The 27497-nt window shown below is 42.4% G+C and overlaps 1 protein-coding gene across 2 annotated transcripts in view; it reads left to right on the plus strand.

Moving 5' to 3' along the window:
* Positions 1-5003: 5003 nt before the first annotated feature.
* Positions 5004-27497, plus strand: part of SIM2 (SIM bHLH transcription factor 2) — a 92347-nt gene continuing 69853 nt past the window's right edge. The window contains exons 1-2 of one of the 2 annotated variants that reach the window (XM_007493155.3): positions 5004-5773; positions 22286-22368. In XM_007493155.3, the coding sequence (XP_007493217.1) occupies positions 5599-5773; positions 22286-22368 (258 nt within the window). In that variant the 5' untranslated portion in view covers positions 5004-5598. Of the gene's footprint in view, positions 5774-6147; positions 9814-22285; positions 22369-27497 lie in introns of those variants that run through there. The other variant, XM_016433133.2, reaches the window with a different exon arrangement.

Genomic DNA, 27497 nt, shown 5'->3' on the forward strand with positions numbered 1-27497 from the left:
AGCATACTTGTATTCTTGTATGAAAAGTACAAGCGCAAAGAAAGATTTCCCAAATGAAGGAGGAGCCAAACATTAAGCAGGCTCTGCAAATTGCAGTGGCCGCTGCCTGAGACTTGCTACCTGCTGAAAATGGTACAAGCTAAAAGATCCCCCCAACCTTGACTCATTCAGCAGAAACGGGCTTCTTTGGGCAGATGGATCTCAGAAATACTTGTGCTGCTCAGTCTTGAACTGCTTCCGGCTTCCATGGCTCAGGCACTTTCATCTGTTGTTATTTTGCAACAAGGGTTATTGCCAGACCCTGGACCAATACCCAGAGATCTGGGGGGTGGGAGGTGGGGGTCTACAGAAGCACTTGCATATAATTGGGGCAATATTTGTGAGATCTGGAGAATAGGGGCATTGGAGAGGCAGAGGGGTATACCAGAGGACTGGATTCTAGTTTCAGTTCTGTCAACTAACAGTTACTTGTGGTGTCACTTTGCTTCTCCTGGCCTCAGTTGCCTTATTATTAAGGGGTTTGATCTACTTGATATCTAGAAGGTCCTTCCTAGTCCTAAACCTGTCTGCGGATAACCACATATTGATTGACATTTTCAGGCTAGATGATTTCGAGGTCTAAACCAAAGGTAGATAGTTCCTAAAATTAAAAATATTTTACAAAGCTTCTCCCTTAGGTGTCAAGGGAATTAGAATTGGGATCAGGTGAAGATTTTGTTCCTAAAACCAAATTTTGATTTTAATTTATCTTTATTATATGATCTGGATAATCTCCTTCAAACAAGGAATGCATACCTCTCCTCAAAAGAAACAGAGCAGCAGAACCTCGATAAGTGGAGAAGTTGGGAAGGGAAGTCCTGCTGGAGTTGGAGAAAATAGAGAGAAAGATGGGGACTGGAAACCAGCCCAAGATTGTTGAGAGGGAAAAGAGAATTCTTAAGGAAGGAATCTAGCTGATGAGCTTACAAAATGAAACACTATTCTCTTAAAATCCCACCTCCCCTTTCCAGTGAGGTTATTCACAAAGGTGAGAAAAACTGACACTAAGAAAACTTGTGTGCTAGTTCTCTATAAGAACTGGTCCCCACTTATACACCGGGCCAATGTTTGACTCTTAGTGCAAAAAGTGTTCGCTTATTTTTTTAAAAACCCTTAACGCCTCTGGTGTTTCCTTTCCCCCTCCCCCTCTTATCAATAATAATAACTGAAATTTTCTAGTACTTTTAAGATTTTGATTATCATGACAAAGAGATAGGTACTAAAGTATTGTGAGGTAGATAATACAGGTATCATTGTCTTCATTTTACAGGAAAAGAAACTAATGTTTAGATAAGTTAAGTGGCTTGCTCATAGTCATACAACTAGCATCCAGAAAGAGATCCCACTTCCTGAGTCTGATTTCCTTCCTTCCTTCCTTCCTTCCTTCCTTCCTTCCTTCCCTTCCTTCCTTCCTTCCTTCCTTCCTTCCTTCCTTCCTTCCTCTTCCTTCCTTCCTTCCTTCCTTCCTTCCTTCTTTCTTTCTTTCTTTCTTTCTTTCTTTCTTTCTTTCTTTCTTTCTTTCTTTCTTTCTTTCTTTCTTTCTTTCTTTCTTTTCTTTCTTTCTTTCCTTCTTTCTTTCTTTCTTTCTCTCCCCTTACCTTCCATCTTAGAATTGATACTAAGCACCTGGTCCAAGGCTACTAAGGGCTGGGCAATTTGGGTTAAATGACTTGCCCAAGGTCACACAGCTAGGAAGTATTTGAGGCCACACTTGAACCCAGGACCTCTTGACTCTTTAACCATGGAACCATCTCACACAAGTTCTATAGACAAGATCACAGTAATAAATACATAGTTCATAATAGGCACTATAATGTAGTACTAAAATCTTTTGGCATGAATATGCATCTTGTAGTTTTGGAAATTGTTATTCTGTTACCCAAGAACTAGGAAATAAAAACTTGCTATTAAAAGATCGTAGATTTAGCATGGATCAGGGATCTTGATGGTCATCTAGTTAGTCCAGGTCCCTCAGATCAGAAAACTTAATGACTTGGTTCTACGTTGGAAGGGTGGTGTGATTCAAGGCTAGGATTAGAACCTAGATCTTCTGACTCAAAACCAAATATACTTTCCAGCCTTTTGTTGGATGAGTTAGGGAAGGTGAGTGTTATCATGAGAAATGGATATTTTAAAACAGGCTCCCAAACAATGTCATCTAACTTCAGGGCCGTGGGGCTTTTATAAACCAGCTGCATGTTGTAAAGAAAGGACAATGAAGTTGAAATCCTTGCTCCAGATGTATTTTTGTTACTTTGGGTTAGTTAAATTGAGGTCTTTGGGAAATCAGTTACCTCTTCTGCCAAATGGCCTCAATAATATTTACACTAGGAGTATGCTTCACAGGGTAATTGTATGAGGAGAGTACTTACTAGATGTTCTGGGTAAACATCAGCTATAATTACTCTGTGCTGATAGGCAGATCAGGTTAACCATGTAGGGACACTGTCTGTATATGTCCACATGCATGCTGTAGCTCACATTTATTGAGTAAAGAAAGTCTTTTCTTACATTTCAGTAGTTCAGAGTTCTGGATCCCCTTCACCAACGCATATTGCAGCTTCTCTGATTTTCCAGTAGACTAACAGTGGACGAGGCTGGTCCTTGCATGGTAGATCTAACCAGGCCTGCACTCAAGGCTTTTCCAGCTTGGTAGATCATTGGTATATCTAAGTCTTCAAGAATTCTGGGTAAAGTCTCATCCACAATGAGGCATCTTGGGAAGACTTCAGTGGAGATAGCTCACAACTTTGCTGGGAAAGGCAGATGTGAAATGCAAGCAAATCATTAAGAAAGAAAGAGATTGGTCACAGATTTTCTCTAGTCTGGATATAGAGGATTCCTATCTGTTGGAGGAGACAAAAACCCCCAGAGGCACACCAATTGCTGGAAACAAGCAAACACCAACCGAAACCCTAAAAAAATGTCATTTGGGCTCTGCCCACCTGCCCCTCTGAAAGAATTGCTCCGAGATATGTTCGAGACAGTTGGGCATTAACACTCTGTGTGCCTGCCTTATAAATAGCTCTGGACAATTGTCTTGGTAATCCTGTATGTTCAGATTACTAGTTGCCCCAAAGCTGAGTGGGGTTGGGAACTGAAGAACGGTGATCCCCCTGATTCTGGCTCTGTAGGATTTATTCTGGAGAGGAATGGCAGGTCCCCTGGGAGTGCTCCCCACCTAACAGTATAATCACGGCTACACCTTCTCTTTCTTTTGTTTCACACGTCCCCTGGAACTCAGCAGAGCAGAGCTTTTTGAAGTAACAGGAGTATCCAGGAGTTCAGCCTCATCTTCGGAACTGAGCTGTTATAAAGCTCTTTTTAGAATCTACAGTGGCTGAGAGCTCCAGAAAAGATCTGGTGGAAACCTCTGGAGCCTCCTACTAAGCCAAAATCATCCAGGCCATCAGGATTAGCCAATCAGATGATCTATCACCTCTCCTGCCCATTTCTTTCTCTAGTCTCTTTCTTCCACTAGGATTTTCCAGTAAGGCACTTCCCTGAAACATAAACCTTATTAAGCACTTTGCAGGACTTAATTGCCTTTCTTTCCCATGTAGCTGTTTATTACAAAAGTTCTCATTCAGAACTTTCTTCTGTTTTGATGTACGTAGAAGTGGGGAGGAGGGGATTGCTGGAGCAGGTTTGGCCTCCTTCTAGGTCAGCAGGTAGGCAGGAAGGAGACAGACAGAGACAGACTTTCCTTTGGACTTCAGTCCATTTCCTTCTGTCCCTCCCTCTTTTCTCTTACACCAATGAAGTTGGGGGTGGGGGAAAGGGAAGGGGGAGAGATTTGCTTTCACGTTTCCCATTTATACGTGGGAGATGGGCAAGGCGGAGTTGGGGGGGGCGGGGGCAGAGGTCAGCTTGAATGTGGGCCACTGGAGAAAATATTTTAAATCACAAAATTAATCTTTTGTCTTCTTCCCCTTTTTCTTTTTCACCCCACACCTCTCCCATACTGCCGCTCCTTGTCCACTACTCCTCGGATTCCCTCCCCTCTTCTTTTCATTTTGGTTCTTCTGGTCTTCCCCACAGGGTCTCTAGGAAATTCTCCGATTTCTCCTCCGTCCTTCTGTCCTCTTTCTCTCACTCCTTTTCCTCCTCCTCCTCCTCCTCTTCTCTTTTCTCCGGACATTTCCTTGAATAATCTCAAATGATATGCATGTTCTAGATGTAAGCATGTGGGGGGTTTACTATTTCTTAGAGCTCTTGGACGTCTTGGGGACAATTACCGAAGTGGAAACATAGAAACTGTCATGTGACTTTGGGGAAGCCGGAGGGTCCAGGAAGAGATTCATTTGTCACCTGCCTCTCTACACCGCCCTCCCCAATCTCTCTCCTTCTTCCCCTCCCTTTTTCCGAGCTAGAGGGGACTGCGGACTCCACAGGAAGGCAGGTCTGTCATAAACAAACACAGCTCAAAAAGCACGTGGAAGAAAAACAAACCGACCCACAATCCTCCTTTCCCGGTGGAATCTCCCAGGCCAAAGCGCCAAGAAAAGAGAAGAGCCGCTGCTTTTGACCAGTACCCTACTCAGCCCGTTCTCCGACAATCGTTCATTTGCTTTACCTACTCCTGCTACTTCTAAGATTCCTGCTGCGGATTGGAAATGCTTTTACTTCAACGGCCTGGCTTTTGAGACAGTTCCCCCCCCCCCCTTAGTTAAGGACTAAAATCCCGGTTTCCTTCTCTCTGTAGAAGGATACCTCCGAAAAGAAAAGAGAAAAAGAGGAGAGGGAAAGACAGAGGAAAGGAGGGGGGAGAGAGAAAGGGAGAGGAAGAGAGGGACAGAGAAAGAGAGAGGGAGAGAGAAAGAGGGGGAGGGAGAGAGGGGGAGAGAAAGGGAGAGGGGAGAGAAAAAGGGAGAGGGAGGAGAGGGAGAGGGAGAGGGAGAGAGAGAGAGAGAGAGAGAGAGAGAGAGAGAGAGAGAGAGAGAGAGAGAGAGAGAGAGAGAGAGAGAGAGAGAGAGAGAGAGAGAGAGAGAGAGAGAGAGAGAGAGAGAGATTTGGTTGCTGATTGACACTAACAACTCCAGAGCATGGTTTCGTGTCGGGCTGCTCCGGAGAGAAGCCAGAGCGAGAATTTCCTATCTGAGGTTTTGCTCGATAAGGCTCCAGAAATCCCAGCTCTCTGGCTAAGGAGACCTCCTGTAGCCTCAGCCTCTTTTGCCATCGCCACAGCGGGGTCTCCAGTCTGCTTTTCCGGGCCGTTTTAAAGGCTCTCCAGCTCGCTCGCTCGCTCGCTCGCTCTCCACTTGATCTAGAAGTCTTGCCCCTTCCAGACTGAACTTCTAACCTGACAACACCTCTCCAGTTTTCCTTCCTCCCAAAGCGGCTCTCCTTTGCCTTTGGGTCTCTCACATGCCTGAATCGGGCTGTTCTGGAGAACTGGTCCTAGTCTTCTTCCACCTCCCTCACCCGCGACCAAAAGGAGCGACTTATTCCTAGCGAATCCGTCCTTCGCTGGAAATCTAACCCCTTTGGCGCTGCGACTGCCGAGCACTGGAGATTTGGGCAGTGGGCCGCGGCTAATATGCCCAAACCAGTGGCACGATGAAGGAGAAGTCCAAGAATGCGGCCAAGACCAGGAGGGAAAAAGAAAATGGAGAATTTTACGAACTGGCCAAGCTGCTGCCCCTTCCTTCGGCCATCACCTCTCAGCTAGACAAGGCATCCATCATTCGGCTCACCACCAGCTACCTAAAAATGCGCGCCGTCTTTCCAGAAGGTGAGATGTTCTTTGTCGTCCAGCTATGGAGAGGAGAGAATGGCCAGCTTTACAAGGAGGTGGAGAGACCAGAGAACTGGGGCGGGGGTGTGTGGGGGGAAGTTCTGCTCAGACAGGGAATTGTTGCAGCTCTAGGGACCAGTTGGTGACTGGGGGTGGGGTATGGAGAGGCTGAGGAACAGCTCTAGGAACCCTTCTCTGACCTGTACTGGGGATTGTGGCCCGGAGCTTGTGGCTGCGGGGGTAGCGGTTAGGGAGATCCAAGCAACTCGTGAGCTCTCTCGGCGAAGTCTGTAGAAAAAGTTGGGGCTGGACAAAGAAAAGGAACGGGATTGGGGTTCGGTAAAGAATAGAGTGGTGAGGGATGAGCAGGACGCCGAAGCAGAGGGGGAAACCAAGCAAACCCCAAACAGGTTAACCGGAGTGTAAATCTAACCGTATGGGTTAGCAAAGCTCTTTTGATTCGTTGATTGTTTTCCTGCTCCCCTTTTCAGAGCAGTCTCTGGCAGACAGAGGGAGAAAGGGAACTTGTTACTTTTTTAAAAATCCCACAAAGCTCTGGGCCTGGCCCCAGCAGTAGAAGATGAGACCTCACAGGAAAAGAGGAGCAGAAGACTTAGCAAATGTATGTGACAGTCATTTTAGGATGTCCCCAGATACCTTGTCACTCAGACCTTTCCTCTCCCCCTCCCATAATTCGAAACAGATATAACAGGGCAGCCACTGGAAGGCTCTCAGTCAGTCAATAAATATTTATTAAGAGCCTACTATGTGTCAGGCACTATGCTAAGGGATGGAAATACAAAGTAAAGCTGAAAGAGGCAAAACAAAAGACAAAAACCAGTCCCTGATCTCAAGGAGCTCAAGTTAATAGGAGAGATGGCATGTGGACAATTATTTATCAAGTTATATACTGGATAAACTGGAAGTAATCAAGAAAGACAAGGCACTAGAATTAAGGGCAATTGAGGAAAGCTTCCTCTAGGTGAGGTTTTAGCCAGGACGTGGAAGTCATTAGCGATCAGCTCTGGGCAAACAGAGAAGACAGGTTTTGGAAAAGAGGAGACTGTCATTTTAGTCGTTTCCTTCCGTGTTACTAATGTAAAGTAAAAAAGGAAGCAGCAGACTGAATTGGGAAATGGTGGCTGGGAGTCTGTCTAAAGCAGATTTTTGTGGCATGATAGATAACTACCACGCCGAGAGCCGGGTATCATTTCTCCTCGATGGCCACACTCAGATGCCCTATTTCAGCCATCGCTCTCTGCATAAACGGGTAAACAAATGCACAGGCGATGGATATTTCCTTGAATCCCCTGCAAACAGAACCCAGGAGCCTGCCGCCAAAGTTGTGGGCATGACCCGGCAGGCTGACCTCCGTCTAAACATTTGGGGCTACAATCTAACTGACAGCTTTCTTTCGAAAATCCCGCCTCGCAGGCTGGGTCGGCCCTTTTTATGCTCCTCACAGGGCTCTCTGAGCTCTCGTGACGAGAGCCTGGACTCTGTGGGGAGCCTGGGAAAAGAGAGTGTCGGAGAAAGAGGGCTTCTGAGCGCCCGTACCGGCCTACCCCGGCCCGGGGCTGTTGCCGGGGTGCCCTGTGGGTAGGACGAGCAGGTGCGACCACGAGACGGCCAACCTGAAGGTCTCTCCCCAGTCCAGAGACCCAAATGGATTTTCCTTGGAAGCAGGTGGCTATAATTAGTTACATATCACACAACCCCATCTTCTGCCGGGAAGTTCTTTCAGATCCGACTTCTTCTTTTCTCCCCTTCCTTCCGTTTCTCCCTTCGGGTTGGGTTCCCGGTCTTCCTGGGGCGGTGGCAGAATTTCCTGAGGGAACACGGCCTCGAGAGGGGGAGGGAGGCAGCCCGGATTACGAGGCTAAGTGGATGGAAGGCACCGGGGCTTCTGGGACCTCCAACCCTGACTAGGGAGGGGGAAAGAGAAGGAGAAAAAGAAATAACGCCTAAACTCTCTTCCGGCATGAACGTGCCCAGGCTGGCTACGACATTCGGAAGTGTCAGCTGGGTGTATGTGTGCTGGGCTGGGAACAGAAGGTGCGGCGGAGAGAAGAAACAGGCAGGGCCAGAGGAAGCCACGGCTGTCTTCAGCCACCTGCCATTTCCCTCCTTTCCCCCCTCGACACTTCACGAGAGGCGAGCTGTAGGGAGCCCAGCTGAGCCTCCTTAGGCTCTGATGCGGCGGATGGGGGACAAATGGTTCTGCCCTAGTAGGGAAGAGAAGCTTTCCAGCGAGATTGTTTGGACAGACTTCATCTCTGTCTCTCTCTCTCTTTGTGCCTGCGACTCTCTTTGGACTCGGCCTAAGTCTGTGTCTCTCGGTATACTCCGGACTGACTTTCCTGGAAATTAGACGTGCCTTTAGACTGATTCCAACCATTCTCCCCCCGGAGCTTCCCTCCCTCCCCACCCGCCGCATAGACACATCCATCCTAACAATTACGAAATAGGTCCAGAAAGATTTCAAGTTGGAAACGTCCGAGGGAGCCATTTCTCGGGACTTGTTCCTGGAATTGATGAATGAAATGAAATTCGAATCTGGTTCAGCTCCGAACTCCGTTTTCTGTTCTGTCTCCAGAATCTGAGTAGTTTTCAAATACAGCAGGCTAAATCCGAAGTATTAAGCTGAGATGGAGAGGCCGTGGCGCAAATGCAACCCAGATCAGCTCAGCTCAAAAAAGAGAGCGTCCCCACCCTTCCCCCTAGAAGGCTGGCTGCAGTTTGTCAAACTTGTCTGGAAGACCTTTTCTGACCCCATAGACAAGAGATGCTTGCGATTTCTTTTCCTTCTTGACAACTTGGGTTTCTTTGTCTTCTTTTCTTCTAAGGAACGTGAAATGAATCCGAAGGACTTCTCTTTTAAAATAATAGAATAAGCCCTATGATTGCAGACACATTGAAATCGTTCTAAGATTATAGGATGAAGTTTGAGGAAAAGCTATTTTGATGTGATTTGTTGTTTAGGGAATTTCCCAGAAAACCTCGGAAGAATTTAGAAACCTGTTACTAATAATTATCGGTGTTGATATCATTCCTATTATTACCGCCACCTCTCCGACTTCTTATTTGAACCCAAGTCACCTTCGTTGGGGGTGAGGGGAGGGGAGGTAGTCATTTAACCTCAGATTCCAGTAGAGAAATACATTGGCAATCTCACGTCGAAATCTCTCTTAATTCTCTGTTGATTGCTTCCCTTTTAAACTGCGAATAATTCGTTGTACATTTCTGTTTGGGTATTGTCTTTCCTCTTCTCCCATCTCCCAATCCCAAGTCCCGCTTAGACTGAGATCTAGAGAGCAGTAAGTCTCTTTTGCTTTGCTTTTCATTCTCAATCCTGTGTACAGTGTCTGCAGCTGTGCTTAACACTTTTTTACTGATTGGCTGATTGACTGAGTAGTTAAAGTGCAGAAATAAACTGGAATTTCTCTGTGGTTTCCTTCAGAAGGCGAGGACCGTAAAGTGGGGGTTCCTGAGTCTCTGTTCCCACTTTCAGTCTGTGAATTTGCCCGGCAGCCTGGATTTCTGGGTTCCTTTCCTCTTTACCGTCTTGAGTCCAATAAACATCGGGCTGGATTTAGGGAAGAGAAAAGGCGCAGTTTGGGGAGTGTAATGAGCTCACAAAGCAACCAGCTGAGAAGCAGTCGTGTACAGATCTTTAAAGAGGCAGCTAGTTGTGGCACAAAGGCACAGGCCAGTGGAACCCGCATCTCTGTAGCTATGGGCACGCACGGAGCTGTAGTTCTCAATAAAAGCGGAGAAGGAGAAAAAAGACATTCTTAACCGCTGAACACTTAAACATTTTTGACTGAATCCCCCTAGTTGCATAGACCAGCTTAGATTAGTGGGTTGTAAACTGGGGACTGCTTTTTCCTGATCGGGGACTGGATGACCCGCTCTCACGCCCGGGAAAGGGATACAGAACGAGGAATCCTCAGAGATCCAAATGATATGTACATCCTTGGACTAAGGGAGTCCGTGGTGAGCTCCGAAATTCGTTGCTGTGTTCCAGCTTTGGTCAGGTGGGTTATTAGTTCGTGAATGCATGTTTTGATGAGGTGCTGAGCCCTGGTCCAACAGAAATTGAGAAAGCTGGAGTCTGAGAAGGGCTTCCATTCCCTCTCCTTTCATTTCTCCAGAATCAGACAGAGAAATCAAGGCACAGAGTAAGGGACCAAAGAGATACATTCACACAGGGACATTAAAAAGTGTATATTGGTCATTTCTACAAGCTGTGGTTATTCACATATAGGGGTGTAACATATTGGATTGAATGAATTAATATTTTAATTGGAACATTTTTGATCTGTGGTTGTGTGTGGAGAGGGTGGGGTCCTTCAAAAGCAAAATCTAATGGAGGTAGGGTGCTATTTCTTTAGAAAGTGAGCAGCCTCCCTTTGATCCTCTCTACTTTAAAAAAAAAAAAAACCAAACTTTTTTTCTTTCTTTCTTTGGTACCTGAGCATTGAATGGCATTCTTCCCTCTGAATTTGGGGATGGAAAGAAGTAGTGTCGCTAATTGGGGAAAGACCTCCATTATAAAGATTTATTGGTAAACTGCTTAGTGTGGAGAAGGGGAAACTCCATCTGGTTTTAACTTTTATAGCTGAGATTGTCATAGGAGAAATAGGATTGCTATCACTTTCAGTCAAGGATTCTCTCAACTATAAAAACCAGGATTTTGCACTGGGAGGGAAGAGACTAGAGAGAGTAAGGGATGTTTTTAGCACCCCGTCCAATCTTCAGACACCAGCTTTCCCAGGAAGATTTAGTGGAGAGGGTTCTCCCTCATAAGCCATATCTCTTGATCTTCTGGCTATAGATGGTCGAAGTGAGGACTGCCTGAAGAACCATTTAATTGAAGGTGAAATAGAAGGAGGGTTCTCTCAGAGAGGCTTAGTTGAGCACAAGAACTATGGGAATTATTGGGCAGCAAGTTTGGGGACCAAATCAATGCTTTTAGAATGACAAAACAATAGGCTTTTCTAGAGAGAAATGGGCTTAAAAGGTAATGTAGGATACTAAGGCAAAGAAACAGTTTTGATGTATTACGTTTTTACTGTGTGCCAAGCACAGTGCTTGTCCATAAATTTTGGCTATGTCAAATACAAAAATAAAGATAGGTGGAGACGGCATATCCATTGTGGCCAGGGAACAGTACTTCGGTCCTGGAAGTTATAGGGGTGGTGAATGGGCTCATAGACTGACTCATCCCTGGCAAGAACCCGAAGACTGATTTGATTAGGCTTTCAGGATTGGGGGTGGGGGTGGCGGGAGTTTGCAGCAGTTTCAAGACTTGGTAGAGAAGGGTGGTGACTGAGAAGAAGATGGTGAGTAGGGAGAAGAGGGTGGGGAGGGAAATGAAGCCCAAGGCCAGCCTGAAACAGCGATGAATGGGACCCGGCAGAAGTTCTGAAAAGGTGAAAACCTTTAGGCATATTTTGGATCCTGCAGCTGTGAAGAAGCCTGGTCTTTAGTCTGTGGAGAAGAAGTTTGTCCTGGGAAGATTACAAAGCTAGTTGGCAGAACCAAAACGTAGTTCTTCTCACTCTAAAGGACCAGAGCTGTCCAAGCTACAGCGCTCCTTCTTCTATTTGTGCTGGAGTATCTCTGCCTTATTAGACCTATCTAGCACCTAGGACATACCAGAGAATCTAGCGGAGGGGGGCGGAGGGAAAGAGGCTAGTGACCAAAAGGGGGGATGGTTAGTATCTCTACCTAGACGAGGATGGGCCAAAATTAAAGACTTAAAAACAAGCACAAACCCTCTTTCTTTTCATTACTTGAATCTTTTAGAAGCAAGCTGTGGGGGGATGTTTAGTTTACGGTTGAATTATTAATACATTCACTTTCATTCCTCCTTTAAAAACGGGCCGCCTAAACAGCTTGCTTCTACTCTACCCAGAGGGCAGTTCGAATGGAAAAAGATCGTTTTGCTTGTCAGGACTGCGCCGATACCTTTATGGGGATACCTTTAAGATTCGGTCCTTAGATCTGTGTACATCTTGCTCTTCTCTCTTGCTCTCCCAATCCCTCTCGAGAATCCCGCCTCCAGCCTCGACTTGGTGCTTGCTCCCACCGGGACATTTATTGCCAGAAAATCCACCGAAAGTGTTTTGTTCCCTGCCCCCGCGAGTCCCCCTCACACCGCTACCCCCACTCCAACCCGACTTCCCTCCACGCTGAAGGAAGAAGGAATCGGGTAGGAAGAGAAAATAACAAAGAGGCTCACGATTCAGCCACAGTGAGGAGAGTTAAGCCACAAGGCCGCCCTCCCCTTCTCCAACCCGCTTTTGGAAGTTTCTTGTTGATTTTCTCTGTCTTTAAATGTTTAAGAGGCAAACATAAGGAAGGAGGAAGGGGACCTTCTCCGGCATCCAGGGCGTCCGTCCGCCTTCGGAGAGCATTCAGAAGGCGGCGCCTCTGTCTAAACGAGTTTAAAGCCGAGAGTTGTTTGGAACGAAGTCCCGAGGGAGGCCGCTACTTCTAACAGACTGCAGTCTGGTTCTCTGGTTCAGTCGGCCGCGTTCCCAGATGGGGGGCGGACTGCTGCTTTCTGTGCATCCAGAGAAATCCTTTCGGAAAGTTGTAATCCCCAAAAGAAGCACGCACAAGTCGTTCCTTTTCCCCGATCTTCCACCTGCAACCTGCAAGTTCTCTGGCCGCTGGGCCGGGCTTTTTGGATACTGACGGATGAGGGACGAGGTTTTGTTTTCTGTAACAGACGAACAGGATGGCTGGACTGGCCCAAAGAAATGAGAATGTAGTGAGAGGGTAGCAAAGCCCATCTGTTGGGGCAGGGTGGAAAAGGAGAGTAATTGGGCATTAACTGGGACTTCTAGGCATGTATGCCATTACACAGGGACGTTTATTGGAGACCCGGGCCATTGGAATGATACTGTATATGATGGAGGAAACCCCGATGCCTTTGTACACCTCCCTTCCTCTCCATCTCACTCCTCTGAGAAGGAAGGGCCAAAGGCTCTGAGTTTGAGACTGAGTGTCAGGCAATGTCTGAAGGAGGACTGAAATGGGAACTAAGACAAGAAGAAAGGAAGAAAGGAAATCTTTTTAGAGCCTCTTGGAGCATGGAGCCCCAGCCATACACCCTGAACTGCCCAGGAATCAGTTCAAAGACAAATAAACAAAGGCTCAAAATAACCTGTAGCTTCCCAGTTAGGATGCCTCCTTTTTTCTTTATTTGTTCCTTTTTCCTTCCTTTTTAAATTTCGTCTAATTTTTGTTTGTTGTTTTCAGCATTAGATTCAGATCTGAGATTCTTTCAAATTGCCTTCCCTGTGCTTTTGGTGAATCTAATTTCAATTTAACATCTTTTCATCAGAAGGCTTTGAAGCAAGAGGAGGTGGGATGGGGGGGGGGGGGAGTGCCAGCTAAGTGGTTCAATGGATTGAGAGCAGGGCCTAGAGACAAGAGGGTTCCAATCTGGCCTCAGACACTTCCTCGCTGTGTGTCACTGGACAAGCCTCTTCACTCCAATTGCCAAGTTCTTACTACTCTTCTGCCTTGTCACCAATACACAATATTGATTCTAAGATGGAAAATGAGGGTTTTGAGAGAGAGAGAGAGAGAGAGAGAGAGAGAGAGAGAGAGAGAGAGAGAGAAAGAGAGAGAAAGGTGAGGTTTTCTAGTCAAAACTAGTTCTTTAACTCTGTATTATCACAGGGGTTTCATGGTGTAGTGAATAGCATTTTGTACCTACAGTCAGTAAGACCTACATTCATACCCTGCCTCTAACACTAGCCTAGTGCCCATGGATTTAGTTAACTTTTTGGAGCTTCAGTTTCTTCAGCTGTTAATAACACTGGACTCATAGCACATGATTGCTTCGGCTTCTAAATGAGACAATATATTCAAAGTGATATCAGTTGTCAATTGGTTGTAAGTGCAGGGATACTTTACTCTGATGTTTGCTTCCTTCCCAGGTTTATATCGTGGCAGGAAGGATTCGCAACTTTTAAACAGTTTCAATTTTCCAGAGAAGTCACCAAACGGAGTAGACCAAAGTAACTGGTTTTGTTTGGAGATCAAAAAACTGAGTCATAGTGTCCTCCTAGTATGAGAAGAGGGAAAACTGATGTTATATAGGAGACTTTACAGAAAAACAAAAGGAAGAGACAGATGGTACTTTTATTTGTTAGCTTAGGGCTCACTTGCCAGTCAACTGGCTATGTATATAGAAAGAAATATATATGAGCTGAAAGAAGAAAAAGAAAAAACTTGGATCTAAGATCTCAAGAAAGAAATGAAGGCAAAGGAGAAATCATGGCTGTCAGAGTAGGAAAAAGAGGATTCCCTGTTTGGGTGGGCCGCCATTAAGCCCAACATTTGATTTGGGGAGTGGTTTCTCTCTTTCTAACCTTTATGTGCATTCTGCAAATTTCACAGTGTATTCGGTTTAATAATCGCAGTTGAACAAAGGACTAGCTAAAATTCCTGCAGATTCAGCGGATCAGGAGCAACTTGAGGCAAAACTGAAGGAATGGGGATAAGGGAAGTCTGAGATATCTCAACTCTATCTTCCCAGGCTTTATGGTTATTGAACTGTGCTGTCTGTGGGCCTTACTTCTCCACCACAGCACATAATCCTGCTCTACAGTGGTTGGACATTCCACTTTGATCTTTTCATTCGGCATGGGAGAGAAACAGGTAAAATATCTCCAACGAGATCTCTCCAGTTATACTCAGGGCTATGTACAATGCTAGACATTTCCCCTCCCTTTACCCCAAACAATGGTTTTGAAAAGAGGTTGACTTTTGAAAGAATAATAGAAATTGGGTTGGGTTGGGGTCAGGGCTACAGGAAGCAGTTGGAAGAGTGGATTTGGATAAGGAGAATATATTGAAAATATGACAAAATTATACCATTCAATATTAGTCAGCAAACATTTATTAAAAGGCTAGTGAGGCAGGGTGGTATAATGGAGAGTGAATAAGTTAGGAGGGTTTGGCTTCAAAGTAAACCTTTGACACACACTGGTTGTATGACCCTGGACAAATAGCTTAACGTCTGTGTGCCTCTGGACAACTCTCTAAGACTCTATTGTAAACCAATGACCAAACTTTCAGAAGATTTCACCTCGGGAACATGCTACCAAAAAAATTAAATCTATACTCTATTAAATCTGGCCAAGGCAAAAATGGCAACAAAAGGAAAACTATAAGGCACTCCACTAAGCTTTGGAATACAAAGATAAAATCCAGAACCAGTGTAAACAAACAAACAAATAAATAAACGCAAGATCATTTGAGGGCTGAGAGAGAAGTAACAATAGTGGGATAAAAAAAAAAAACAACTTCCTTAACAAGCTAGTGTATCCACTGAGCATTAAATGAGAGGCACAGGTGAGGGAATAATCCATTCCAGGCATAGGGAAAGCCTATTTGGAGGCATAGAGGCATCAAATAGGATATCAAATATCAAGACTAAGTAGCACCAAGTTGATCAGTTTGTCTGAAAAAGAGAGTGCCTAAAGAGGAATATTGTGATAGCAACCTGCAAAGTAGACTGTAAACAGTGCCAAGTGGAATCATTGATATTCTGTTCTATTTTCATCTAAAGGGAGACATGGAGATATTCAAGAGGGGAGTGATATAGTCAGACCTCAGGTTTAGGATGATTATTTTGACAGTTGTATGTAGGGAGGATGGAAAAGGGAGAGAATGGAAGTAGCAAAATACAAGCTGGTACCAACCTATCTTTCTAGTTTCATTGAACTCCCTCTCCAGAACTCTTCAATTCATCCTCCTCTCTGGTCCTCACATATGGTACTCCATTTACCAATTCAGAGCCTTCCTATTGGCTTTCTATTATGCCTAGAATGCACTCCTTCTTCACTTCTGTCTCATAGAATTCCTCTTTTCTCTAAAAATGCAACTCAAACACCATGTTTACATTAAGCCTTTCTTGCTCCCCATAACTGCTATCACTTTCCCTTCCAAATTCCACTATATCTAAACACCTTGTATTTTAAAGATATGCATTCTCTGAATACTTATCTATTCATTTGTTGACTTCTGCATTAGAGTATAAGGCCCTTTGCTTGTTGCTTGCTAATTGGTTGAGAGGAGGCTATTGCAGTAATTTAGGCAGAGGGATTGAAAGCCGGAACTTTGGTGGTGACTGTGTCAGTGGAGAGAGAGAAGAGAACGGATAAGAGATGCTGTGGACTTAGAATCTGTAAGACTTGGCAAATGATGGGATATGGGGTAACAAGAAAGTGAAAGGAAACCCCCAAAAGTGACATTTCAATGGCACCTTAAAGTTTCCAGAGCTTTTACTCACTCTTGGAGGATGATCAGGTAAGAAGTGTTTTCACACTTAACAGGTTAGGAAGCTATATCTCAGAAGCTTCCCTTATACCAACCGAAGGCAAAATGACTCTGATGGCTTCACAGTCAGGCAGTAAATCAAGATTCAAAGCTGACCACGAGTTCCGTGCTCTTTCCACTGCACCATGATGCCTCTTCTTTCAACGCTGTTCTTTAGAGATGGTCTCCTCATTCTTGAGACACTGGGCAAAAGCCCTACTTCATCTTATTTCATACTCTTAGAGGTCAAAAAAAATTGTTCTTGCTTTAGGAGTCTGATTTTTGACAGGAGAGGGAGCTGTCACTGAGATTTCAGAAGGAAATCGATAGCTAATGTCAGGGATCAAGGGGAGTCTCCTTTAAGAGCACAATGGGAAAGAAAGATGATATGGAGGAATCACCAGATCCTAAACACTGGAATTACTGAAGAGGGGAGAGAGACTCTTTGAGAGCTGGAGAAAAGCAAGAGGATGTTTCTTTTCTTCTATTATCCAGGAGAGATATGAAATAATGAGGGAAGGATAATAAGAATTCAAGAAGATTAAACCTATACACTCCTTTTACTTCAGGAAAACAATTCAAACAACAGTATTGAACTGTACGTAGTAGGGACTGCTACCCTAGCTAGAAGGTCATTGCCACCAAATTGATTCTTTTTTACATTAAAATTATTTTATTTTAATAACAAATGTCCATATAAGTTTCCAACATTTTATGATCCACCTTATCTCCCTCCCTTCTTCCCTCCCTCCTCCAGGAGCTGACAAGCAATTCTATTTGGGTTATACATATATTATCATGCAAAACATACTTCCATGTTCATTTTTGTAAATGAATGATTTCCCTAAGAGAAAATGGTGGCCCTTTCAGCTGATTGTTGGTTTACGTTATAAGTATAATGATGAGGGGAAAAAAGAGGGGAAACAAGTTTATGTTAAGTTCATTTGACACTCAAAACAGACTTGAGGTTGTAGCGTGCTTGTTCCTCTGTGGAGTATGTGCCTTTTTGTATGTGAGGGAGAATGAGTGAGTGTGAAGGAAAGGATGGGGAAGAGGAGGCATGAACCTCCTTCCAATTCCAGCAATTTCTGCTGCTGGAAAATACATGGGAAAGGTTCAGAGAGAAGGCAAGAAGGAAATGATTGTAGGAAGTGGGAAATGTATGTATAAAGGAGGGTGGGAGTGAAGAAAAAGAAAAGATGATTGAGATAGTCTTTCAGCATCTTGTAGGATGCTGGAGGGTAGGGCTAGACAGACTTGCCAATAGATTTGGAACTCCTAGAGTTCAGCTTCTTAAACCAGGGGCTTTGGTGTAAGCATGACAGTTGTTTACTGAGGGGTGAGAAATAAATGCTTGGAGAAAGGTGTGCAGTTATTTAGAAATACTCCACATATATACAACAGAGGTATATAGGTAGGTGTATATATGTGAAATATCTACATCTGGGTATATCCACTATGTGTGTATTGCATAGTCCTCTATCTCTGTGGGAGAAAACAAGCACTGGATTGAGAATCAAACAATCCTAGTTTAATTCACGTATGTGTCATTTCCTATTGTTGCAACATTAAGCTCTTGGTCTGAGGTTTTCTCATCTAAATTGAAGGGGCTGGACTAGATGAATCCCTTTCAGCCAGAAATCAATGCTACTTTGCTTCAGTAGGCAGTGTCCTGCTCCCCACTCCCCCCAGCACAAGATGTAGTGTCCAGTGGGATTTAAGCCAGGGCACAGACCCATGAAGGAAAGGATTCACCAGAGGGCATAGACCAATGTAAATGCCAATCAGTTCTCTCTGGAAATTAAAAAAATGGAGATCATGGGAAAATACAAATAATTTAGGTAAGAAAACAACCCCCCCCTTCATCTGAAGTAGCCTGATAATTCAAAGGCATGTGTTTACCTTTCTTTTTTCTGCTTGAATTGTTCATCTAGCTGTCTCCATTTTGTTGTTGTTGTTGTTGTTGTTGTATCTATAAGCTGTATGTCACTTGCCGGTATAGAAACAGCTCTTACAAACAACTTGGGCTCTGACATTAAGCGTAATAAGAATCCTGATAACATCAGATTTCCCTGAAAGTAACCTTTAGTCACTGACTTGTGGGAGAAGTGCACACAATTTCAAAGTAAAGAATTTAGTGGCAGCTTTCATGAAATCATCATGGAAAGTCTTCAGGCTGGATGGAAGGATGTTATTGAAGTCTTTTTTAAGATAACAAATAACATAAAACAACAAAACATATACAAGAGAAGAAAACTGAAATGATGAAGTGATTCCACTCCCTCTTCTCCTTCACATTTTGACATTTGTATCACAATACTACATTTTCAAAAGAGAATTCACATCTACATGGGTGACCCAGAGCACAGCTATTTGTTGCAGGCATTATCAACACGTTTATTTGTATATATTACTTAGTATATGTATTATATATTATTTGTGTACATCATCTTTCCTGGGAAACTGCTCATCTTAATATCCTAGAGACAGGTTCAGGAAGGCAAGAGAATAAAAGAAAGAATGAGAGCAGGAAAGTGGGACCAGCATTGGCCAGGCTTTATATTTCATTTTTCATACCACTCTCTGAGTTGCTCATTGACTCTAGGCAAGTCCTGGAGTATTTAAGTTCTAGCTTTTCCCATTTATTTTTGACAAATGAAGTTCATGCCAGCTGGCCCCCAGCCCACAGGGGGGTTACAGTGATTAATGATCTGCTAATTGCAGGTAGAGGAATAAAATGTAAAGAGACTCCAATCAGCAAGCCAACAAAAGGTACTGGTACTAAATGATTGGTAATATAATTCTAATCATGAGTAGCAATATCATTTCCTAGGGCTATCAATTTGACCTCCAGCTCTAGATGGCAGGTAAGAAAGAGGTCTAATCAAAAGGTCTTTAGTAATGAAGGAAGATAAACTATTAGGGATCTTTGATTTTTTAAAAAACCCTCACCTTCCATCTTGGAATCAATACTGTGTATTGGTCCCAAGGCAGAAGAGTGGTGAGGGCTAGGCAATGGGAGTCAAGTGACTTGCCCAGGGTCATACAGCTGGGAAGTGTCTGAGGCCAGATTTGAACCCAGGACCTCCCATTTCTAGGCCTGAATCTCAATCCACTGAGTTACCCAGTTGCCCCTGGATCTTTGATTTCTTAAAAATCATACTGAACACTGACCAATTGACCCACTAGAATTATGTGTGCAGAGGGAAGGAAGCTACATAGCTCCCTAATTCCTAAACCACAAGGTCATCATTTCCAGGGAGATTATGCATTAATTTCTATGACTCCCAAGATGGCAACAACAGACAGAGTAGAAGGAAGTATCATCTTAATTGAAGAGTTGCTAAATATCAAAATGTACCAAGCCTCCTTTAATCCTAGTCTTGTTTTCTGATCACTGAATCAGCTGCCACATTCAGATCCTCAAGTCCAGGAAATGTTTCCAGATTGGCCCTTTATTTGGTCTAAGCTATCAACAAGAAAACTATTCTTCCTTGTTTTAGCCAGAAAGTACACTCATAAAGGAGAGTCAAGTGTCTCCCTACAAAAACCCATTCTTCTAAATTAAGGAAATACCTCAGATCATTCAAACCAATATTTCATTTAACTGAAAAAACAAGATTTTAAAAAAGCAAAAGTCCACATTGGTTTGAATTTAACCCAAACGAAATTGCTTCTTTTTTAATCTGGGCAAATGTCTCAATGTTCCTATTTGCTGAACAGTATCCAGAGTTGTTGGTTTGTTTCTTTTTTTTTTTTCAGTTTTAACCCCTAGGTTGCCTTTTACTTAGCCACAGCAGTGAGGCCTCTTCAAAACTTTCCTCTAATCCTCTCAGTTATTAAATGCAGGATGTCTGAGAGACACTCTCATCTCCAGGGAAAGAAAATAGTGTAGGGAATTTAATAGGAACTTAACCAGTGCCTGGCACATAGTAGGCACTTAATAAAATTTTACTGACAGATTGGGTTATAAAGTCAGTTGGGAGCTTAAGAGTTTGAAGCAATAAAAAGAGGACAGTACTTTTTAGACAGATCAAGACTCCACCTGATCTGGTGCCTATTCTTGCTCACTTGAACCTTCTGTTGTTTTCTAGCTTAAAAGTGACTCCATAGACTTTTTTTTTTAATTGGAAGAAATCTGCATATCCATTCTAGGGCAGGAGAGGAGAGGGGCAATTAGGTGATGCAGTGCATAGGGCACTGGGCTTATAGTCAGGGGAAGATCTGGGTTCAAATTTGATCTCAGAAATATGACTATGTGACTGTGGGCAAGTCACTTAACTCCTATTTGCCCCAGTTCCTCATCTGTAAAATGTGGATATTTTGAAGATGTGCCCATATCCTCAACATAGGTTATCCTTGAAATGGACTCTCTTGTCCTTAAGAAGGGGGGGTGGATTGGGTGAATCTGCATCATTTCTGTAAGTATTGAGCCAAGTAGGCTTAGACGCTCAAACCAGAGATAAGGATTTGGGGTATGAACTTTCTTTTCCTTGGTAGAGAACCAAAATGCCTGAGAAAACCGTCCGGGCCACAAACTTTTCTGTTGTTGTGGCTTCAAGCTGCCCAATACCAGACTGCTACAATGACTTATCTTGCCTCATTCTTGTTTAACACCTGCGATTTGTCCATACTCAGCTGAGAAGAATGGAGGAACTCAGCCAAGCCTCTGGCATTTTGCCCTTATATCAAAGCAAAGCAGGCTTTGGCATCCCTGCCTTCAGAGTCCCCATCCCAGTTGCTTGGGGTTTGCAACCTCAACCTGTTTACAAGAGCTGACATTTGAAACTCTGGTTTCTCTCTCGGGATCGTTCAAAGGGAAACTCAAAATTCTCTACAGGGCTGCTGGCCCTTGGCAGTAGACAAAGTGAAAATGCAAAAATGCATTTTTCTCCTGAGCTTTTTGTCAGTGAGGGGGCCTTTTAGAGAGCCAAAGGGGAAAAGCGAAATGTGTTTCTAGCATATTCGTTTAATGGAAGTGGTTAGGCTATTTTTGTGTTATTAGCTCCTAGGCAGAAATAAAAACTGATTGATGAATTCTCTATCTCTTTTTTCTCCCTCCCCATCTCTTCCTCCCCCTTCTCTCTTCCCTCCCTCCTTTTCTCCCCCTCTCTCCTACTCTTTCGTTCCTCCCTTCTTTCTCTACCCCCCCCCCCACCCCCCCAATTCACAAACCCAGCGCAAAAGTTCAAGCTCTGGCTTAAGATTCTGCGATGCTCTGCTCGGACAGTATTCTCTGACAATTCCCATTTTGATTCCCACATAGCAAGCGAGATGCCAATAAACTTGACTGAGGGCTGAATTGTTGGGGTAGATGATCCGGCGGAGGGGTTCCCAACAGCCTGGGCATTTGTCCCAGTCCTAGTCGTAGTAAGAGTGAGGCGGGTGAGTTATGTGGCCAGTGCTGTGGCCCTTGAATCCTTTGCCCCATCAGTGAATTTCTGGTACGGAAATCCACAGCAATGAGCAATTATTTCTTCCGAACGGCTCTGAAATGGAAACTGCAATATAAAGTCGGCACTATGTCCGTGAAGACAGGCTTCCTTTGATGCCTGGAAAGTTCAGAAGGGAATTAAACTGGGAAAGAAAAATCCACTTTTAATGCCTGGAAAATGCTTTCCGGAAAGAGTGCTGGGCGCCGGCTGCCTCGGCTTTTCCTGTCTTAGGAAAAAAAAAATCAAAGTCCCCAGCAGGAAAAGTGGGAGAGTGAGAAAGAGAGAAGCGAACTCTTTTAGGAAATATTTAGTGTCAAATATTTCCCGCAAATAAAACGCCAATTTGAGATCTCTGAAAAAGTCTGCGGCGGAAGGATCTCTGCACTGCTCACGCTGCCTCTGATAATGGTGGTCAGAGGTAGGGGGCCAGGGGAGCTCACTCACTATTTCACCTTCGCCATCCAAAATTCAATGCAATAGAAGAGGATACTGAAATTCTTTCTCCTTAGTCTGGTCAGGGGATGGGAGACGGGGCGACGACCACCCAAATGGTGTGGGAAGCCGCTTGTGGAGGCCAGCTGTCTCCATTCAGCGTTAGAAACCCAGGGTGGATGTGCAGGAGTGCAGGAGACTCACTTCCTGCGCTTTAGCAGAAAGACTGGCAGGATTCTGGAAACGTCCGTGTGTCGTCGTGGGCTGAATTTTATTATTTCTTTCCCTGATTTTTCAGGTTTGGGAGACGCTTGGGGACAGCCGAGTCAGGTCGGACCACTGGACAATGTAGCTAAAGAACTGGGATCTCACTTGCTGCAGGTAGAGCTCCCTTGCACCTGGGGTGGGAGTGAAGGGTGGGAGGGTTAGTTTTCCGGACAGAGTGAATGAATTGTCTCCACCACTATGTGCTGGCCTGTTTCTGAGGAGTTCGGATCCAACATCCTCCAGCAAACAGTAGCCTCCCTCAAAAGCCAGATGGAGTGCAAGCAGCCCTGGAAGGCCATCAGCTTCCATCTGCTTCACCAAGCAGTCCACCTGACGTTTCAAAATTATTTCAAGTTACTTTTATTATTAATTTCTTTTACCTTCGTTTTTATTATAATCTTTATTTCATTTTATTCTGAATGTTTAAAAAACACCAAATAAGACCATTTCTATATACCAAGTAGAACAGAAAAAGGAGATTTTAAGGAAGCCACAATCTGTATGTCTTACCATTTGTTTTTAAGTATTTTAAGTTTTTAAGTACACATTCAACATGTTATTTCCAAAGCTGTTTGACCAGTGCTTCCCCCTGACCTTCCTTCTGTTCTTTGCATTTTTAAAATGCTCCAGTGACCTTCCTTTCTTATTTTTCTTTCTTTTGATTGTGTTAACCTTATCACTATTCCTCCTCCACCTTCCTAACATCCCCTAAAAAAAAGGAAAGAAAAGCAATACTTTCCCATTAAGTTTGCAAAGTCAAATCCCCACATCGTCTATGCAATGAAAATGTTAGGTATCATTCTGCACCATGAATTCTGTCCCTCTCTGTCAGCAAGGTAGGTAGCCTGTTTCTTTCATTACCAGACATCTTTAATCCTGCTTGGTCATTGCACTGATCAGTTCTTAAGCCTTAGTTGTTTTTATTTACAATGTTATGATTGCAAAAATTGCCCGCCAGGTTCTTCTCATTTCACTCTGCATCAATTATTACAAGTCTTATCTGGCCGGTCTTGAAACTCTCTGTCCAAGCACAAATAGACATTTTCAAAAGAAGAAATTCAAGTTATCAACAACCATATTTTAAACATTCTAAATAACTTATAATTAGAGGAATGCAAATCAAAGCAAACTTAAGATTCCATCTCACATTTACCAAACTGGCAAAGATGGCAAATGTTGGAGGGAGTCAGTCTAGAAAGCATTTTGGAAGCATGCCTCCAAAGTGACAATATTTTGATCAGGTAATATCACCACTCAGTCTGTACCTCTAGGAGATAAAATAAAGGTGGACGGGAGAACAACAAATATTTTTAGCCATTCTTTTTATGGCAACCTCAATCTACAAACTAAGGAGGTACCTTCCTAATGTCTAAACACACTATGATCTATGACTATAATGGAATATATAAGAAAATTGATAGTTTCACTGCAAACTGGAAAGACTTGTGAAATGATGAAGTGAACAGAGAAAGGAGAATATTTGTACAATGACAATATTATGAAAAACAACACTGAAAGGGCTCTTGACAAAGATTTGATGGACTTCAAATACAGAATGAGACATGCCTTTTAGGATAGGTAGAAATTTTTGTTGCATTATGCATACATATATTCATATAATGTTTTATTTTTCATTTTGATTAAAAGGGAAAGTAAGTGATAGATAATACTTATAGAAATAAATTCATTTTTAAAAATTAAAATGATCTCTTTAAGAATTTCTACAATTTCATTGGTATAAGGACCTCCCAGGTGAAGAAAACTCTTCTACCAATGTAGCATTACATCTTCTTCATAATTTATAGTTTGAGCCTAGAGTATGGAGAGATTAAATGCCCAGGATCATATGGTCAGCATGTAAAAATTAGATCTTCTTGGCTTCAAGGTCAGTTCTCTACTATACCATTGCTATCTTACTATGAACTAATACTCTTTTACATTCATGTACCATAATTTGTCCAACCATTCAATTTTTTGCCATAATCATAAAAAGCTTTTGGATGTATGGATATTGCTCTTATGCTTTTTAACAGTATATACACATATGTGCTCTTTTATACATATGCATTATGTGTGCATATAAACATATGCATATATATCTATATGTATCAGTCAATTAGCAGACATTTATTGTGTCTATCATGTGAGGCAGCTAGATAGAGTGCCAAGCCTGGAGTCAGGATGACCTGGTTCAAATCTGGCCTTAGACCCTTCTTAGCTGTATGATCCTGGATAAGTCTTTTAATCCCAATTGCCTGGCCCTTATTGCTCTTCTGCCTTGGAATCCATACTTAGTATCAATTCTAAGACAGAAGGTAAGGGGGTTGTTTTTTTTAAGTGACTGCTATGTGCCAGGCACTGTGCTAAGAATTGGCCACACAAATACAAAAAAGAAAACCAGTCCCTGCCCTCAAGGAGTTTACCATCTATAAACAAAGGGAAACTGAAAAGGGGTAGGGATATATGCTCATCAATATGTATGCATATGTATGCCTATATATATACATATGGGTCCTTTTCCTCTTTGTTTGATCTCTCTAATGTACAAGTCTAGTTGGGTATAATGCCAAATCACTTCCCAGAATGGTTTGGCCAATCCTTGTAGTGAAGCAACATCATATGAAAAGGCTGGTGCCACTTTGAGATGACAAGGACTTCCTCTGTGGGAGCCACACCAAGAGTAGTAAACTCAGTACACTTAACCCTAGAAACATAGTAACTTCCAAGGCATCCGTAAGCTTTCCTTTAAGTAGAAGCATTTATAGTGGTAGACTAAACCATAAGTGATGCTCCACAATTTGGTACTGAAACTTTAAAGTGTACAGTGAACATGGATGGAACAGGAAGCAATGAGAGAGAAACAGGGCTATAATAATAACCATATGGACTGATTTTTAAACAACTATGAGGTTTATATCATCTCCTATGCACCTTACAATAACCTGTGAAGTTAAATACTTCAGGTACTCTAATTTTATAAAAGAGAAAACAGACTCAGAGGGGATTCAGTAAAGGAGTCATGATTTTTTCTGACCTCAGCATTTCTTTTTTAAATATTTGATTAAATTATTTGATATTAAATACTTAAAGTAATAAGAAGGTATCTCCTTTACTCTCCTCCCTACACTAGAGAAAGCATCATTTGACAAAGAGATACATGAATTTATAAATCTGTGTCTTGTTTATTTCTAGTTATTGGTTTTCTGGAGATGGGCATATATAAGTCATTCTTCAAACACTATTTTCGTTGCTGTATAAAGTGTTCTCTTGGTTCTGCTTATTTCATTATTCATAATTTTCTGTACGATTTCAGAGTTAGTGTTTATCTACCAAACCCAATCATTTTACAGATTAAGAAATCAGATACAGATCAATAACATAACAACACAATTCTTTAGTCCTTTAAGTGTTTTCAAAGTGTTGTTCCCCCCCCCCCCCCCCCCCCCGCCTCCAAAAAACAACTCTGATGAGTTATGTAGTGGAAGAATTATATACCCGATTCACCAGAAGTTGTTCTGAAAGGTTAATTTGCCCACGATCACAGGAATGACAAATCTTAAGATTCAACCCCAATTCTTTTATTATAACAATCTCCGTCTAGAGATGCGTGCCTCTTCACACCTTCAGACAGAACCAATTTGTTGGCATAGCTTTTGGTTTGAGCCTTCCTACAGGACACCCTGCTTCCCCTCCTGTTCCTCCTTGGAATTTTCTTCTCTGGCTCCAGGAACACAGAGAAAGCCTATTGTGCTACCTTATTGTACGCTGTGTCCTGGCTCTAAAGCCTCTAGTTTCCCCAAATTAAGTAATAGTGACCTAACTAATAGATCCAGTTAATCCATGAGATGGTGACTGGAATATTTTTGTTCCTACAATTTAAGACAATGAGAACATTTTAAAACATTGGCATTTTCAAATAGGGTCTCAGTATTTAAGAAGGTTTTCTTGTAATGTTTTGAACCCACTGATTCAGGTTTCCCTGAAACCATAATTTGTGTATCTATTTTAAAATGTTTTTCAAAATATTAGCCTACATTTTGCTTTTATCTGCTGCTCTATTCTTTGCTTTAAATATATGTATATGTATATATATATACACACACACACACACACACTGATTATTGAAAGTGAAACATCAGTTACCAAATCTCAGGAAACTTAGAATAAGAGCAATTTAGGTTTGCTTATGCCCTATTAAACATAAGACTTAAAGATAGAGAATAAAAATTTAAGTGCCAATGTTTGATGGGATAATTTTGATTTCAGGTGTTCAGTCAAGCAACCATATTGACTCTTTAAAAAGATCTTTTAAAAGTTTTATTGTTCACTTTGTACCTTTTTTTGATTTTTAAAAAATTTGTGTAAGGGGAAATGATAATTTCATGGAAAGATGAAAAACTCATAGTATTTATTACATTTTGTAAATATGTTTTTAGGCAGGGCTGGGTAATGGTTATCTTGGAGACATTCCCACTTCTCCTTCCTTCCTTCCTTCCACACAACTCCCATTAGCTCACTTTAAAATATCCTCATTCTATTTTTAACATTTTTATTCTTATGTATATTACAAATAGCATTAAAAAGTGCAAAGTGTTATGAATTTTAATTAAAAACTTTAGAAGTAAGCAGTTCCACCTAATTAATGATATGATGATTGTGATGAAAACAATGAATAACTGGTGAATTATATTATTCGGAGATTTGTAAATATATGAACCAACTCCTTTCTCTAAAATTTGTATTTTATTTTACCACAAAGTTTGAAAACTTGAATAATAATAATTTATTTTTCTACTACAGAATAATCTGTGTGCTATTTTTTCATTCAGTTAAATTTTTTCTCAAATGCACCATTTAGAACTTAATGCAAATAAATCAATCAACACTTTTCTTACTTTATTTTAAAATTATTCCAATAGTTGATACTTTGGAATGCAAAGGTTCATTTCAGTAAGTATTTGTGATGAATGTTTTGATGTTAACTATACCACAGACTAGTTGACAATATTTCAAACAAAACTACTTGAGAGCGCAGAATGCCATTATTCTTCTCAAATATCAATATTACTACGATTTTTATTAAATATTACAAAATAGAGATAAAAGCCGAACCATAAGTTGCTTTCAATTTCTTGTTGCAAAAAAGGAATTTGGAGGCCACAAATTAATTGGGAATGTTTTTTTTTAAATCTCCAAGTATCTCACCCTCTTCCTACTTACTCCCCTCCCCACACTATCAAAGG

This window comes from Monodelphis domestica, chromosome 4 (genome assembly GCF_027887165.1).
Source record: "Monodelphis domestica isolate mMonDom1 chromosome 4, mMonDom1.pri, whole genome shotgun sequence".
Classification (NCBI taxonomy): Eukaryota; Metazoa; Chordata; class Mammalia; order Didelphimorphia; family Didelphidae; genus Monodelphis; species Monodelphis domestica.